We start from the raw sequence: 16,683 nt of genomic DNA, 5'->3' as shown, positions 1-16,683 counted from the left end.
TGTGGCTTCTTTCTGTCCTGAGTCAGTCCAGGTAAGTTCTCCTTGTGCCCGCAACACACTGAGCCTTTATTCCCTGGCAAGTGCGAGGTTATAGGGTGAGGAAATCCAGCAAGTTTTGAATCCACTCACACAGTAGAACTATACTTCAACCTGGACGCAAAGCATGTGCCACATTACGTTTTTCTCACCAACTGCTACAAACAGAAATTTCTCAGCTTTTAAGTCATCCTTTTTTTTTTTTTTTAAAATCACAAAACATTTATTTCTTGAATTCTTGTTGTCCTTTCCCCATGCTCTGTAGCTTGAAGGATCTGGGGGTGGTGTGCACCCTTGAGAATGTGATTGCACTTGGGCTGGCAGTGATCCTGGGAATTGGATGATGAATAAAGAGGTACTCTGTGAATTGAAACACCGTGGTTTTTATTGGATTTGTGTATTAAATAAAAATTTCAACTTTACAGTAAGGAATGAATCATATAATCATCCAGTTAATTTTGCCATTTCCTGTGAGGCAAAGGAAACGGTATGGGTCAGATCTTCAAGAATTCTGGGTTGAAATCAGGTCCTGCAACCCGAGGCTCTGAGGCAGGATGAAAGTCAACTTCCTGGGGGAAATAGGAAGGGCATTTAGAAGTGTCCACAGGCTTGAGGACACAGAAATGGTATTCCTTTATAAAGAAGGGAAGCACAGGCAGCCCCACACTCGGAATTTGGGGGAGAAATCAGGGAATTTGTCTAGAGGGAGGAGAGCTCCAGGTGTTGATGCTCTCTGAGCAGCTACTACCTAAGAACACTTTGGAATTCTACCACCTGATAGAGAGGAATTTCCACAAGATAATGCTGAGGAAGAAGACATATGGTAAAATCAAACCCCCTCCCCAAATCCATGTGGCCTCTGAGAGGGTCCTTATCAGGTTGAGCCCCAGTTGCCCCAATGATAATGTGTTCGTTCACATGCTCTGTGCTGGTTCGCTCTCCTCTCCTACTTCCCCACACTCTCGCTGTGCTGCCTGGGATCACTCGACAAATAAACCACTTGCACTCCCATCTTTGTCTCGGGGTTGCTCCCTGGGGGAAGGCAAACTAAGGCCTAGGCAAGGCGCCCCTGGGTAGCAGCCACGATGGACCAAAGGCCACAGCAGACTAAGACACGAAGACTCCCGCACATCTGTAAGGAGGGGGTCCCCTCGATTTAACCACGGTTGGTATCCAGTAAATCTAACTACATATTACAATTAAATTTTCAGTCAATCTGGTGGAATGTCATGAATTGACCTAAGTCAATTTGTTCATTCGGCCATTGTGATGTTCTTCTGGTAAGTGTCAGTAGCTTCTGGAAGTCAGAGGTAGGCAGGGGCTATTGCTCCCTGACTCTATTACCTCAACCTCCTTAGCAGATGGCATTTCACAGTGAAAGCCAGTCTGGGACCACATTACTAGATGTGTGCTCATTTATTAACAGCACAAAACAGTCGTGTTTCCCGCACTCATGTCGTGGGAGAAGTCCCTCTCTTTGTCCTCCTGGCATGAAAGTTTCACTCCCAAGACAGATGAAATGAGACGGCAGAACCAACGAACTCTGTGGCCCATTGGGTGATGTGGTCACCAGACCAGCGGGGTTTCTAGACCTCGTGCTCTGCTCCAAAGTGTGTAGGCTGCTGGGCCTGGTGGGTTTTTATGCTGTAGGTCTGAGGAGGGGCCGCTCTGATATTTCCAGCCAATCACATACCCCAAGTATCCACTCATTTCACCATGGAAAGAGGATTTTTAACATCCCAGGTGCTGCTCAACAAATCCTTTAATCTTGAAAACATTTGAAATGCTAATATGGCCACGTTTGGAACCTGGATTCCTGTTTAGGATACTTCAGACTAGCTAATCTCCTGGGCTGGAGATTAAAGTTAATTCACACACACACACACACACACACACACACACACACACACACACACACCTGTTTACATAAAGTTTTTAAATGACCACACCACAATACAATCATAGCTAACACTTAAATATTTATTGAGCATTTACTATGTGACAGACACTTAAAATGAACTCCTCTTTGGGGTGCCTCGGTGATTCAGTCAGTTAAGCATCTGTTGACTTCAGCTCATGTCATAATCTCTTGGTTTGTGGGATCGAGTCCTGTGTCAGGCTCTGCGCTGACAGTGAGGAGCCTGCTTGCGATTCTCCCTCTCCCTTTTTGCCTTCCCCTGCTCACACTCTCTTTCTCAAAATAAATAAAATTAAAAATTAAAAAAAAAAAAAGGAACTCATCTTTAACCCTCCAATCCTTCAGTGAGGAGGGCTCTGTGAAGGTCGCCATTTTGCAAGATGAGGAAGCAGAGATGGAGGGATGTTAAGTTCCTTGCCCAAGTCCTACTTCATAAGCTGCAAGTCAGAGGTTCAGATCCAGAGGAGCTGGCTCCTTGACCACGATGCCACAAACCTCTGACAGGGGCCAGTGTCAGAGTTAATTTAGAGAAATATAGAAATGTGACACGTATACGGTTACAAATGTGAGAGCCTGACAGAGAAAGAGGACCGCGTCACAATCGGTGAGCGGCGACCTGCTGTGGGATTTGGGGCTGGGAAGATAGGCATGTCACGCTCAGAGCTGGCGGGAGAGGCCACACAAAGACCCTGCCCACAGCTGGCGGTCCAGGCTCCCCTCCCCAGCATCTGGAATGAGGACAAGATTCCGGCTTCACTGGGACTGGTCTCCTGAACTCAGAGTTGCTGCGGGAGTTGCATCCCATGTCACTGACTGGAGAGGAAAAGCTGGTGTGCTGAGCAAGAGGGGTCAGCGACACTCCGAGAAGACCACAGGGGCTTCCGGTATGGAGACCCAATGGCATCTCTGGCCTTCAGACGCACACAAGTCCTTTTTTCGGCATAAGTTGTTGCAACCCAGAGTTCTAATGGATGCAGCCACTAAAACATTTCAAGTCAAAAAAAAAAAAAAATCACATGATTATTCTGGGAAGATTCATTGGCAGTGAGAGGAGGAGCTGAAAGCAGAGTTGGGAGCTGACAATAACGATCCAGGCAACAGCAAAGGACCCAGAGGGACAATGGAAATGGAAAAGGGGGCTCAAGGCAGGGGGACATGAAAATTCAAATTCCTTCCCCAAGGTCCATTACATCCTGGTGGCCAGGAAAGTTGGTAAGGATAGGGGTTCTCTTCTCCCATAAAGGTCCAGTATACTCCTACATATATTCTGTTTATAGTTACTTCCTGAAAGATTTAAATCTCCCCCCAACATTTATTATGTAAAGTTTCCGACACAGCAAAGTTTAGAGTCCTGAGAACACCCGTATTCACATGTGCCCAGCTTTAAGGTCACATCCCTGACACTGTGCTGTACCTGCTTTGCCACATGCCCAGCCGTGTCCAGCCGGCTACCCATCACTCCATCCCAGTGCTGCTGCCATTCCAATGACAGACAACAGGACACGTCTCTCCGCATAATTCAGTGGCAGTATCATTAACTAGAGTTCACCATTTGCCTAGGTTTTTTTTTCTTTCAATGCAAAATTCAAACAGCAGACGTGCTTGTGTGGAGTTCTGGCATACGCCCTCGGATCCCAAACTTATCAAGATACAGAACGCTGCGGCAACATGAGGGGACCTAGAAGGTAGGGTGCTAAGTGAAATCAGTCAGAGAAAGACAAATATTTTTGGATTTCACTTATATGTGGAATCAAAAAACACAAATGTATAAACAAAAAACAAAGACTCTAAATACAGACAAGCCATGGTTGCCAGAGGAGAGGGGGGTGGGGGAAGGCACAAAATAAAAGGGATTAGGAGGTACACACTTCTAAGTCCCAGAGATGGAAAGTACAGCATAGGAGATACAGGTGACAATATAATAACGACGCTGGATGGTAAGGGCACTGCAGCGAGCATGGAGCAACGCACAGGACTCTCAGACCAACGTGCAGTACCACAAACAGATACAGAGTTGTCTGTCAGTTATAATTCGAGGGGACAGAAAAGATCTAGAATGCTACCTTCGTTCTGGAACACCCTGTCCGGCCCCTTCCCAGCCCACCCTGCCCCCACGCCGCCACCCAGGCGATCGCTCCTGCTGCTCTCCCGCCCTGGAGGGTCTCGGGGGTAGGCTGTGCTGGACTCTCCCGGAAAATCCTGCAGGAGCATTCCAAGGGCAGCTCCTGGGGGCAGAGTCTGAGGGATAAAATGTGCTCTGGCTGCATTCCTTCCTGACCCAAGAATGGCACATGCTGTACCCTTTCGGGGCTGGGGATAAACACTACATTCACCTGGCCCCAGACTTTGGGGAAATGATAATTTGCAAAGCCCTCCACGCTGGATTTGGGAGGGGGAAAAAGCCAGACACACAGCCTTATGTAAAAGTGATACTCAAATCTAAATGTTTAAAAAAGTTCACTGCTTTACAAAAACTGGACAAGCTAGCAAAACCAGAAAGTTTTTCATAACAGAAGGCCAAAAAAGCTTACTGTGTGTATTTCCGTACGATTATATAGTTCATATCCCTTAACTGCTGGAGGCAGACAATGTAATAGATGGATTAAAAAGAAAAAAAGAACCTGGGCTTGAATCACAAAATAGGCTGGGGTGTCTGTGTTTTTATTTTTTATTTTTTATTTTTATTTTTTTATTTTTTTTAAATGTTTTTATTTATTTCTAGGAGAGAGAGAGAGACAGCGTGAGCAGGGGAGGGTCAGAGAGAGAGGGAGTCACAGACTGAAACAGGCTCCAGGCTCTGAGCTGGCAGTCAGCACAGAGCCCGACGCGGGGCTCAAACCCACGAACCGCGAGATCATGACCCAAGCGAAAGTCGGACGCTTAACCGACTAAGCCACCCAGGCGCCCCGAGGGTGTCTGTGTTTTTAAAGACACAAAAGCACCACTCCAACAAATTATTTTCCTCTTCAATCGATAAATGATATTTAAACTATTACCCATGGCTGGTTATCAACATGCACATCCCTCCTTACACTGGAATCCACAGCACAAACAGGTCTTCCCCCACCCACCTCCATCCTGATAGTCTTTAAAAAAATGTTTTAATGTCTATTTATTTTTGAAAGACAGAGAGAGACAGAGCAGGAATTGGGGAGGGGCAGCGAGAGGGAGACACAGAATCCAAAGCAGGCTCCAGGCTCTGAGCTGTCCGCACAGAGCCCAACGTGGGGCTCAAATTCATGAACCGCACAACCATGATGTGAGCTGAAGTCGGACACTTAACCAACTGAGCCACCCAGGCGCCCCTATTCTTATTTAAAAAAATTTTTGTTTAATGTTTATTCATTTTTGGAGAGAGACACACAGCACAAAGAGTGTGGGAGGCGCAGAGACAGGGAGACATAGAATCTCAAACAGGTTCCTGCCTCAGCTGCCAGCACAGAGCCTGACGCAGGGCTCGGATCCACAAGCCGTGATATTATGAACTGATCCGAAGTCAGACCGCCCAACCAAGTGAGCCACCCAGGCGCCCCTCCATCCTAATATTCTTAAGGGCAGTAAGCTGTGTTGGGGAGGCCGTGGGAACAGCATATGTGGAGGGCCATGGTCACTACAGGCCGTCCCTGCAATAGGCTGGCGGCGGGTCCTGTCAGCCCCAATCTGTCCTGCCCCAGGGCCAGCTTCTTAAATGTTCTAGAACCCCTGTGGGGCCAAAGCACAGCGCACACAGCTGAGGAGCTGACCTCTGCTGAGCAACTCTGGCCGCAACCACGGGAGGGGCTCCCTCCGCCCCAGGACCCCTCCCAGCACAGGAGCCTGGAGTCTGCTATCCACAGGAGCCCCACCCAGTCCTGTTTCATGTCAGATGGAATATGCCCCACTTTTTTTTTTTTTAAATATTTTTATTTATTTCTAGGAGAGAGAGAGAGAGAGAGAGAGAGAGAGAGAGACAGCATGAGCAGGGGAGGGTCAGAGAGAGAGGGAGATACAGACCCTGAAATAGGCTCCAGGCTCTGAGCTGGTAGTCAGCACAGAGCTCGACGCGGGGCTCGAACCCACGAACCACGAGATCATGACCTAAGCGAAAGTCGTATGTTTAACCGACTAAGCCACCCAGGCGCCCTGGAATATGCCCCACTCTTTACCCGTACCCCAAAAATGCCCCAATTCCCTCATCTGGAAATCAAGGAACAGGCAAAATCAAGGGAGAAAGAGATTGCCAAGTCCACCAGAAGTCCAAGAGCTGTTAAAGAAGTGTGGAAAACAGAACTAGACTCTGCTCATCTATAGGGTCATAACTACTACTTGGGAATTTAATTGTTTTGGCCGAACCATGAAAAGAATGTGGTGGTAATGGGGGCTTATTAAGTTCTCAGGGGTGTCTCAGAGCTGCCCTGGTGACAGACAGACAGGCCTAGCTGAACATAATAGGAGTAGGTGAGCAGAGGAGGGCGGACATCTTCTCTTGTCCCCGAGACGGGGAGGGCTGCGGCAGGAAGGGTCAAGGCAATGGAACTCTCCCAACAAACACGGGTGATAGGTCTCAATCTAGTAAGTGTTAAACTGAGCAAATGAGAAAAAATCCTACCATCACACACCATCTCATTTCTTCTCTCTGGAAGGCAAAACAAAGCTTCTTCTTATTCATGATTTAACTGGACTCAGATCTCTTTCAGCAATAAAGCTCACATGATAGATATATCCCCTCAAAAGCAAAGAGGCAGCAATATTTAATTTCACATGTTTGCAAAACCACTTTCCTTTATTCGCTGTACAGGGCTCTTGCCCCATTTTGTTTTTCTTCGTAGTATTTTATTACCACCTGAAATTTTACTTTCTTTGTTTTAGCAAACTCTATACCCAATGTGGAGTTCAAACTCATGACTCCCAAGATCAAGAGTCACATGCTCAACTGACTGAACCAACCAGGTGCCCCTAAAACTTTAAATATTTATTTGGTCATTATTTTCCCACCACCACCACCACCACCACCAACTCAACTCACCAAGCAACTCAACCCCACACACACTGAATGAAAGTAATGGTTCCATGTTATTTCAACCACATCGAAAGCAGCACTGCTTGTAAATTGTGCTTTAATTTCTGCAATCAGGTATGATGCAGTGAGATACAAGTATAAACTTTCATTGTACATCCAGAAAATTAAAAGCACATTTATACAGATATAGCCCAACAGCTTATTCCCTTAAAAAAAAAGTTTTGAATGTAATTAAAGCTAATTTATCTTCAGTGTAAAAACTTGGGAGGTATAAACAAACTCAAGATATTATATACAGTAAATTAATGTACATTTCCAAACTTGCACAGTGCAGCATTTTAAACAAAGTAAATGGTCTCGTTTCAGTTTTTACTGTTAAGCATAATCCATATCTCAATCTTGAATAAAAATGTCACAATATATAAACCCACTAAGAATTCTGTACACAAATACAAGTTTATAGAAATCTGATTTCAAATATAAATACATAAATTGTCATGACCTCACTTTACAACAGCTTATTTTTCTACTGTAATTTTTAAAAAAATCATAGAAAAATACTTCAATGCACATTCAACTGCTATGACAAGGGCCATGACCTTGTGCCTTTAAACCATACTTTGTGGAGTGTAAAGCATCACACCAGGCATTTTTGGAATGAAAATTACTAAGATTCTAAGACTGAAGAGGCTACGGTATAAATATTCATGTTATAATATGGTAACAAAAATAGTTAGCTCCATAGTGTACCTGGGGGGTGGGGGGGCAGAGATGTGGAGGTTAGTGCTAGTTTAAGAAGGCCCACTGAACGTATGCTAAGGTAGCTGACGAACTAGTGTATTTTTAAAATCCCTATCACAAGCCTACCATTGAACTCGCTAGTGAGACTTAAGGCAACCGACGCTGGTCATGTGTTTGGACCCCAACACACGACTCCTGCTCTCTCCTCAACCTCTGTCATTTTAACAGACCAACCTGGCTCGTGTGCCAACATGGAGGGGGAGAGGAGCAAAGCAAGTTCTTGCACAAACAAAAAGACTATTCAGTGCAAACTGAGAAACTTCTTTGTTTCAGAATTTCTTATTGCCCTTAAGGAACTGAAGTTTTTTTTCTAAACATGTAACATTCAAATTGGGATCTATCCTGGAGAACAAATGTGTATCAAAGGCAAAACATTCCATTTGAAACATTCTAACATTATTTCCCCTGTTCCTTTTGTGGGATTTAACAGGGTTCCACGGAGAATGAAAAAACTGCTCCTTACAAAGTGTACTTTCCTGCATTATAAAATATATACCATTTAGACAGCAGATCCAAGAAGGTCACCAGGCATAGTCAAGTTTCTTCTATGGCTTTTTAAATCATTGAGGTACTATATGATAGCCACTGCTTCTCCTATGTATGCTCAGTCGCTTCCCTATGAAAGCCACGTTCAACAGTGATCCTGCTCGTGTCTGTGAGGGCTGCTGCGGAGGTCATGAGCGTTCCCAAGCCTCAGCACACTGTTAGAAAAAGGCAAAGCAATTACTTTCAAACACTAAGAGGCTCCGAAAGAATGGAAGCTCCTTCAGGCAAACCAAAGGGATTCCCCCAGTTTAACCAACAGGTTCAGCAGCAAGATGCTGGACTACATGTCCCATGGTGGGGGGCACGGAGGGATGGCAGCGAGAGGTACCGATGGACAGAGAGACACCTGGGAGCTGTCAGCACACAAAAAAGGCGGTGTGGTTGCCTGGCTAGCCCACCAACCCCACACAAAGTGACAAAGTCTATGCACAATGGGGGATGGTCGGAAATGTCAGGATGGGTGATCTGGGTGGAATTTCCCCAGCTTTTCTCAGGCAAGAAGATAAAGAAAGGAAAAATGCTATGGTTTAAAGGAATGCCATACTCTTAACACCTCTAAGTGAGTCTTTCAATTTGCCACACACACATCACATACAGCTGTACTTTCTCCAAGCTACGACGGGTAGAGAGACACTTACTGTTCCCTATGACTGGGTAAATTATCTTGGCACAGAAAAGATCTGAAGCAAGTATCGAGTCCAAGAGTGTCTGACCAAAGCCCTTTTTAGTAGTAAACGAGCCACTGCAGGTTCTATATAATACTTACGCATCAGACAATGGCCACGGTTCTGTGACAGGTCAAGTAGTAACTCCTTCCAATTAATAATACTAGAGATACGGTTTTAATTGCATAGTCTTTCAGGAGTATGAAAAAAAACACGAGAACCAGCTCTTTTCCTGAAGGTCCAGGCTTCCTCCTATAGAGCCCTGGACTGACACCTCCCCCCACCCCTTCCCACCCCCACAGCAGTAAGTGTGAGCCACTAATCTGGAGATCAAACGTGGCGGACTCCTGTCCCAACCTTCAATGTTCCTCTTTCACAATCACTGAGTGGACGAATCACACGTCCCCTAGATCCACAAACTCGTCTTCTCGTTTGGCCAGATCTTCTTCATCACCCAGAGCTTTCCAGCCACTGGTGGGCAAGACCGGCTTAGAGGGATGTCGCTGCAGCAGAGCGAAGGGAAACAGGGACGACAGGCGGGCTGAGCTCCTCACCAACGAGGGGGCCTCTGTCGGGAGTGCCCCCCGGCTGTGGGGTCTCGCATCGATTTTCTCTTGCAAGCGCTCTACTTCCTCCATCATTTCCAAGAGTTTGTTCATGGTGGCTGCTCTGCCCCCGCCCAGGATTTGGGCTTCTGGAATCCAACGCAAGTAGCGCTGAGCCCACACTTTGATTTCTGGCCCCTCAATGTGAGGCAACAACAGACCATGGTAGTCGGTGGGCTTGCTGTGCCAGCTGTCATAGAACTCTCGGAAGTTGTCTTGCAGCTCATCAGAAGAGTTAATTAATTTGCTAATTCTCTTGCCCAGAAGGTTTTTAATTAAATGATCGGTTTCTTCCCTGAAAAATCCTCTTTTGGGAGATGATTTAGACTGGGTGAGTGGCAAAGAAAGCTGTCGTTGATGCTTTGAGAGAAAACACAAAAAAATTTCTGGTTAGCCTGAGAGTAGTTACAACCATGAGAAATCAGAACTGCCATGAGACTAGAAAGCCATTAAAAAGCAATAACACGGGGGTGGGGGAGGTGGTTCTTGTTTATTCCATGATGCAAATGTTTAGATATACATCGTGTTTATCAACAAATGGGTGAAAGCAGGCACGCAGGGAGCTGTGCAGAAAGAGGAGCTGTGACAGAGAGGGAGGCGCTCTACCCCCTTCCCCAGGTGCAGGAGCCCTAAGGCACTTCTGAAGAACAAGCTTAACTCGAGACAGGCTGCTGATTCAGGCCGGTCTGGATGTCAGTCCTATTCAGTTTTTGAAGAACGCACAGTGCTTCCTCTTTGAGATCGATATTGCACACCTGTGAGGAAGTGGTGCCAACTACCTGAAGAGCCTGTCGCTCTAATGAACTACATCTGTACATTGTCAGGCAGCCAGTGGGAGTTTAAGCCTATGTCATAAAGATTCTTTTGGACAAGGAGACAGGTGGGAGCAAAAGGAATTTGAGGAAGTGGCTGAGCTGGCCAGGTGTTCTTGCCTGACATGCTGCACGGGGTAAAAACTGTGAGAGCACGTACATCATTTCCCTCCTGAGTAACTCTACCTGCAGCCAGAGCAAGGGGACCGACCCCGAGGAGCGGTGGGAAGGGGCCGTGAAGACAGGTAAAGAGGTCAAAGGGCTACAAAGAACCGCGGAGACCCACGGAGAGGTTAGCAAGGTGGGGAGAGGCTGTTTCTCCCCAGCCCTTCTGCTCCTGGGGTGTGTGTTTGAAATACGAACAGGCCACAGCTTTCAGGGCAGGCTAGCTCTGACTCTTTAACATACTCCTGCCAGTGGGTCTTCTCTGGGAAAAAGAGTATTCCTTATTGCGGAACACAGAATAATAATGAACACGTGAGAAGAAAAGCAAACCCATCCACAATGCCACAACTCAGAGGTGACCAGGACTTCTGACTCTGCAGCTGTGGGCAGCAGAGCGGCCTGGCCTCCTCCCCAGGGATCAAGGACAGTCCGTCCACACAGGGTACTGCTGATGGCAGGAGGAAGCTCATAGCCACCGAGTGTTTCCTGCCGTCCAGGTCAGGTTCTGTGCTCGGTGCTTCACACGCATGGACTGGGCCGATCCTCACAGCCACTGTTGTCGCCCCGTTTTACACACGAGGAAACTAAGCACAGCGGTTAAGTAATCCACGAAGACCCCGGCTACAAAGCGCTAAAGGTGGCTTCACAAAACTCAGCCTGGCTCCAGAGGTGGCGGTCTAACAGAACTCCACTTGTCTCGAGACCCCTTTCTCTCAACCCCTAAGGGAACAGAGGGCTCAAGAAGGGCAAGCTGGGAGTGCGCCCGGTCAGGGCTGAGGGCCGAGGGTGACAGCGCACACTCGAGCTGGCCCCGCAGCCTCGTGTGGTGTTCACAAGCAGTGCCTTCGGGCCGGGCAGCCAAGGCCTCTCGCGTTTCTACAGAACTTCTCCAAGGTCGCCTCCCCATGCAGCTCAACAAGGGGCCCCGAGCCCAACACGTGGTGTCCTAACCCAAAAGCTTCAAAGCTCCATGTGGCCCAACCCCAGCTCCGCTTTAGCTTTGGCCCACACCTGCCGCTCCAGTCAGCTCCTAGAGCCCAGGCCGTCTGCTCCTAGCTACAAGGAGAAGGGACACTCGGACAAACCAGGTATGAGTACAGAAGTGAAATCCAGTCTTGCAAAGGGGAGCTTCGGTTTCCTCCCATGCACAGTAAGGGATCAGGCCCTGGCTGTCTCTGAGGTCCCCTGCCCCTCTGGCCCAGGCAGTTTTGTGACCCCGAACAGGTGACGAGTGTGCATGCAGCCACCAGGGGGCACAGCACACTGAGGAAAAACTGACCTCTGGCCAAGCTGTTGTGGAGCTCAGGGCAGTTCTGGTCCAGCTGGCAGGAAAGAGACTGAACCAGGAGGGGAAACGTCCACCCTGGCCCTGAGGCCCCTTGAAAGAGCAAAGCAACAGTTCTAAGTTGTCCAGCGGCTGCATCTTCTGCAAGTGCGGGCTGTGGCTCACCCGGCCCCCAAACCTCTTAGAATGGAGCACCTCCCGCACCAGGACTGGCCAGGCTCCCTGGAGAGCAGATGGGTTCAGAAGTAGGGCAGCGGAGAAGGCAGAGACACACAATGACTTGGGATTCACCACCACCACGTTCCCTTTCGTCGGGTCTGGTGGGGGGAAGCTCCAGGCCAGGAGAAAGAACTAGGAAATGCCACAGAAATCGTTTGCCATCTAGGGAACTATGGGATTTTAATAACTACAATCAGGAACACGTATCTGAAAGGATATCCATATTATTTGACACTCGTGATTTACAGCATGGGTCAGCAAACGACAGCCCACGGCCAAATCTGGGCTGGTGCCTATTTCTGTAAATCCTGGAACACAGCCATGCCTATTTGCTTATGTGCTATCTGTGGCTACTTTTGCACATCAATACAGTGGGGAGAATGGACAGCCCTTAACAGAAAAAATCATAGATACATCTCTTCGGGAAAGGTCTTGCTACTGAAGACATGAACCGGTACAGGCCGAGCAAATCCCACAATCAATGCCTCTTTTACCCTGCTAACCACACTTGGGTAGAGAGAGGGTTCACACGCTCCCATGCGGTACAACGGTCTTGGCAGGAACATCCCTGGTGACATTCAGCAAATGGTCATCTCTCATCAGAGCAAAGGCTGATTTGCTAAAAGCAAATGATTCTCATGGGCCCTGAGGTTTGCCTGCCACAGATCGTGACTCTTCAGACTTACAGGATCCATATGTAACTTTTTCCTGCCACCGGTAGGGATTCTGGGCAGATGAAGGGGGTTAGACACGTGGACATCTTACTTTGAAACGCATTCCTTTCCGCTGGCCTTTGTCCAGTTTTGGCTTTTCCACATAAAGAGGGTTTTTGAGCAACATCTGGGCTTTGGGTTCAAACTGTACAGACCAATCCCACACGGCGAGCAGGTTCAAAGGCTTGCTTTGTGCATCCTGGCTTTCCCTGCCCTGCCAAAACAAGCACAGGTCAGGACGGCTTCCAGGGAGGGTGGGGGAGCGCAGGCACATGGTGCTGAGGGGCGCCAGAAAGGGCGCCTCTGCCCTGAGACCCAACACTCACCAGTTCCTTGTTTTTAAAGGCTGCGGCCTTCAGTGGCTATTCATTTAAGACACCGGGTGGGAAGGGAGGGGGAAGGAGGTCACCTTGTTTTCCAGTGGGCCACATGCCAGCCACAGATGTGCACTTTCACACCAACCCTGTGAGGTCACTATTCCTCACGATTTATATTTGAGGAAACCAAGGCTCAGAAAGCTGAAGTGAACTGCCTGAGGGTCAGGAAGCTGGTGAGCGACCGGCTGGGATCTGAAACTGGGGCGGTGGGACTGGAAGCCCAGGTCCTGTGCCCCCAGTTCACTGAGGAATTTGCTAAACTGCTCCTGGAGGGCAGCTCAAGCAAGGCGGGGCGGAGGGAAAGCCGGCCAGAGGCACTGAGCTTGGTTAGAAAGCAAAACCCCCAGAAGCAAGGCCCCAGGAGAGATGACAAGGGTGTAAGACGGAAAGTAAAAGCCCGGCTTCCCAGCTCTGCCTCGTTTCCACTGTCGCCAGAGTAACTCCAGGCACCAGGCAAATGGACGAGAAGGGTGACCAGCTTTACAAAGGGCGGCTTTTCATTCTGCCTAATTCCTCAGCTCCAGTACTTGCTCCCAGTGTGGCCTTGGGCCAGTTCCCCATCCTCTCAGTGCCTTGGCTCCTCAGGGATGAGAACCCACACCCCACAGGCTGCTGTGACAATTGTCAATACTCAGAAGGCGCTTAAGACAGGGCCCAGTGTATAGTTAGTGGTCCATAAATATTTTTACCATCAAACCTACTGCAGTAACTCATGGATCAGGGCTGCTGTAAGACACAGGTTCCTAAGAGGGACTCTTACCACGTTATCTTTCTGATGAGGCGAATTGAAGAAGAAGGTGCTAAAAATTGGTATGTACAGGCTATCTGACAACACAGTCAGGTAAGTCTCTGTGAAATCAAACGCTGGGGGGTGCTGGTGCACCAGCTGCCACACACAATCTAGGAAAAGCAGGAACACAGGAACCTACGTGAAAACAAGATACGCGTTACTGAGCAGGCACTACAAGTCCAAGGCCAGCTGTCCCGAGTTCAGGGGACAGAGGTGTGGAAAAACCACTTCTGAGCACTGTATTCTCTGGGAAACACGTGGACTCCATCCCACTCCACGCTATGAATATGCTCCATTAAAGTCACAGGCCTATGGATTCGGGTCAGTATTTGGCAGTACTGATCTGTACGGAAGACATTTTAGGATGAAATATGTAAAATCTCATTACTGACCAAGCACTGACAGATGAGCATTTGCAACTGATTTTGATGACAGGGAACTCTCTGAACCCCAATTAAAGCAAAACTGTCTTTCCCCTCGAAAGAATTCCATTCTTCACATTAGTATACTGTATTACCAAAAAACTCTACTCCACCATGTTGAATTCTGTCAGTGTTCCCTTCTTCACCCCCACAGGCTGAGGATGCAGAAGAGAAAGAGGGTGAGAAAGACCGCAGAAGCAGTGAAGGGGAGTTTCTAACCTTTTTTTCCACATATGTACAGATTTCTTTTAACTGATAGCCTCCTTTATTAGCTACCCGGAGGCAAGCCCTTTATTGGAAGGGATAGTTTTCTAGGGCACTTCATCATTCACACAGTGTTTATCCTTCTGAGTCATTGTCAAAGCTGTCAGGTGGGTAGGACAAGTGTCTCCCTTATGGAGGCTGTCGAGACCTCACACAGCTCAGAAGAAGAGAGACAGGAGTTGAGGGGCACCTGGGTGGCTCAGTCAGTTAAGTGTCTGACTCTTGATTTCAGCTCAGGCCTTGATCTCATGGTTCGTGAAATCGAGCCCCCATCAGGCTCTTCACTGACTGCACAGAGCCTGCTTGGGATCCTCTCTCTCCCTCCTTCTCTCTCCCTCTCTGCCCCTTCCCTGCTCACTCTCTCTCTCTCTCTCTCTCATAAATAAATAAATAAACATTTTTTTTAAATGGCCACATTTTGAAGAACCCCTCCCCCCAACAACTTCAGTATGTCGTTGTGGAGATGCTAAGAAACGCTTATATAAGAACTTTATTTCACACCTCATTTTCTGCTCAGTGTGTCATTAAATAGAGTGGAAAATATCTGAACCTTACTAAACAGTCAGGAAAATGGGCTCAGAACATTTGGATGACTTCTCCAAAGGCTGTGTGAAAGCAGATCAGACTGGATCTGCTCCTGGACTCATGCTCCTACCCGACATGGTCCCTGTCAGCCCTCATCTTTGCAAGATATCCAAAACATACTCTTGCCCACGTAGTGTCTGCTCTCTCTGCCCATCACGTTATTTGAGTCCCATCAACCTCGCAAAGTTCCTCAGAAAGGCAAAGTCCATTCTGAGGCTGAAAATGGTGATTTCCATTCAGCTAGATGGGACACAGACGAGCAGACACCAGGCCTGAAAGAAACCTCACGGCCTGGCGAGAGAAGCTGGAGTCTTCCAGAAACATGCTAAGACCTTGCGGGCAGGAGCATGGCTCTCTATTCCCACAGCACACTGCGCCATGCTGCTCCCCAGCCCAGACACGCTCAGGATCTGCGGTAGGAGAACCATGAGTCACACTCCTGGCACACGGAGCTTTGAGGTGACTTCATTAAAGAAAGTTTGCCCGCCTTCATTTTCCCTTCAACAGTCATTAATGCGGCCAAAGGGGTATGCATAGCGCAGCTGAGACTAGACTACAACGTGGGGGCCAGATCAACTGCAATGCAATCCACACAGCCAGACGCAGAAGAGGTCACGTGCACAGCACGCTACTCACCATGAGGTCCTGGTGAGGGGTGGCATTAACATAACCTCATGCTTTATTCTGAAAAGACTTACGTGCAAGGGAAAATTGACTTTGTGTTATTATGGGGAATATTCTTTTGTTTTGTTTTGTTTTTTTGCAAAGAATAAGTCAGCAGAGCTGTTGGAGTCTCTCTGAGTTAATTTTTAAGTTTTATAAGTCAATGTTATTCCCGTCATGAAATACATATCCACCCTGGCACACACAATTCAGAAAGAAGGCGCTGAGCACACTTACTAATATCCCTTTCCTCTGGGAAGGGTTTCAATACTGTTTAAAGCATTCAGAGCCAACAGCGAGCTGAACTTGGCCTTCCTAACAAGCCCATCAGCGTGTACTTTGCAAGCACTGACCTGACATCTGAAGACAGGTATTAAAGACCAGGCGCTTCTCCAGTGAGGACACTCACCTCCTCTTTGTCACTCTGACGTAGATGGTTGCAGCGATCCAAGAAAGAGTGCCCACCCATGATCCACTCCTTTTGGACGAGGCTCTGGAAACCAATCCTGGTTCTACAGTGGGGGTCCATCATCACTTGCACCAGAGAGGAAAGGAGGCAGCAGAGGTCGGAAGCATTCTCCTCTAGGAGGGGGCCCAGCGGCAGTGCAAAGAGGCAGGAGAGTATGGAGTATTAGGAAGCTGCAAAGAGTGCTCACATTTGCAGTTAACACTGGGGTTCCCAAAACCAAACTGTGCTGGCTACTGACAGTCAAGGTCTACTTCCCTGAACGCGAGGGCCAATGGGGAAAACAGGCAGTGTTCAGAGGGAGACAAACTGCTTCCGGCCAGTGCCCGTACAGGGCCTGGCATATGCTGGC

The 16,683-nt window shown here is 48.0% G+C and overlaps 1 protein-coding gene across 2 annotated transcripts in view; it reads right to left on the bottom strand.

Moving 5' to 3' along the window:
* Window positions 1-7,033: 7,033 nt before the first annotated feature.
* MTMR12 (myotubularin related protein 12) overlaps window positions 7,034-16,683 on the bottom strand; it is a 69,745-nt gene continuing 60,095 nt past the window's right edge. Inside the window, exons 13-17 of one of the 2 annotated variants that reach the window (XM_039256407.1) lie at window positions 16,275-16,447; window positions 13,902-14,066; window positions 12,817-12,978; window positions 11,827-11,925; window positions 7,034-9,930 (exon numbers count right to left, since the gene is read on the bottom strand). In XM_039256407.1, coding sequence (XP_039112338.1) covers window positions 9,361-9,930; window positions 11,827-11,925; window positions 12,817-12,978; window positions 13,902-14,066; window positions 16,275-16,447 — 1,169 coding nt within the window. In that variant the 3' untranslated portion in view covers window positions 7,034-9,360. The remainder of the gene's footprint in view (window positions 9,931-11,826; window positions 11,926-12,816; window positions 12,979-13,901; window positions 14,067-16,274; window positions 16,448-16,683) is intronic. The other variant, XM_039256406.1, reaches the window with a different exon arrangement.

The sequence above is a fragment of the Hyaena hyaena genome, unplaced genomic scaffold, assembly GCF_003009895.1.
Source record: "Hyaena hyaena isolate Hyena2069 unplaced genomic scaffold, ASM300989v1 scaffold_577, whole genome shotgun sequence".
NCBI lineage: Eukaryota > Metazoa > Chordata > Mammalia > Carnivora > Hyaenidae > Hyaena > Hyaena hyaena.
Note: the sequence above shows the minus strand (reverse complement) of the source record. Positions and strands in the feature narration are given on the sequence as shown.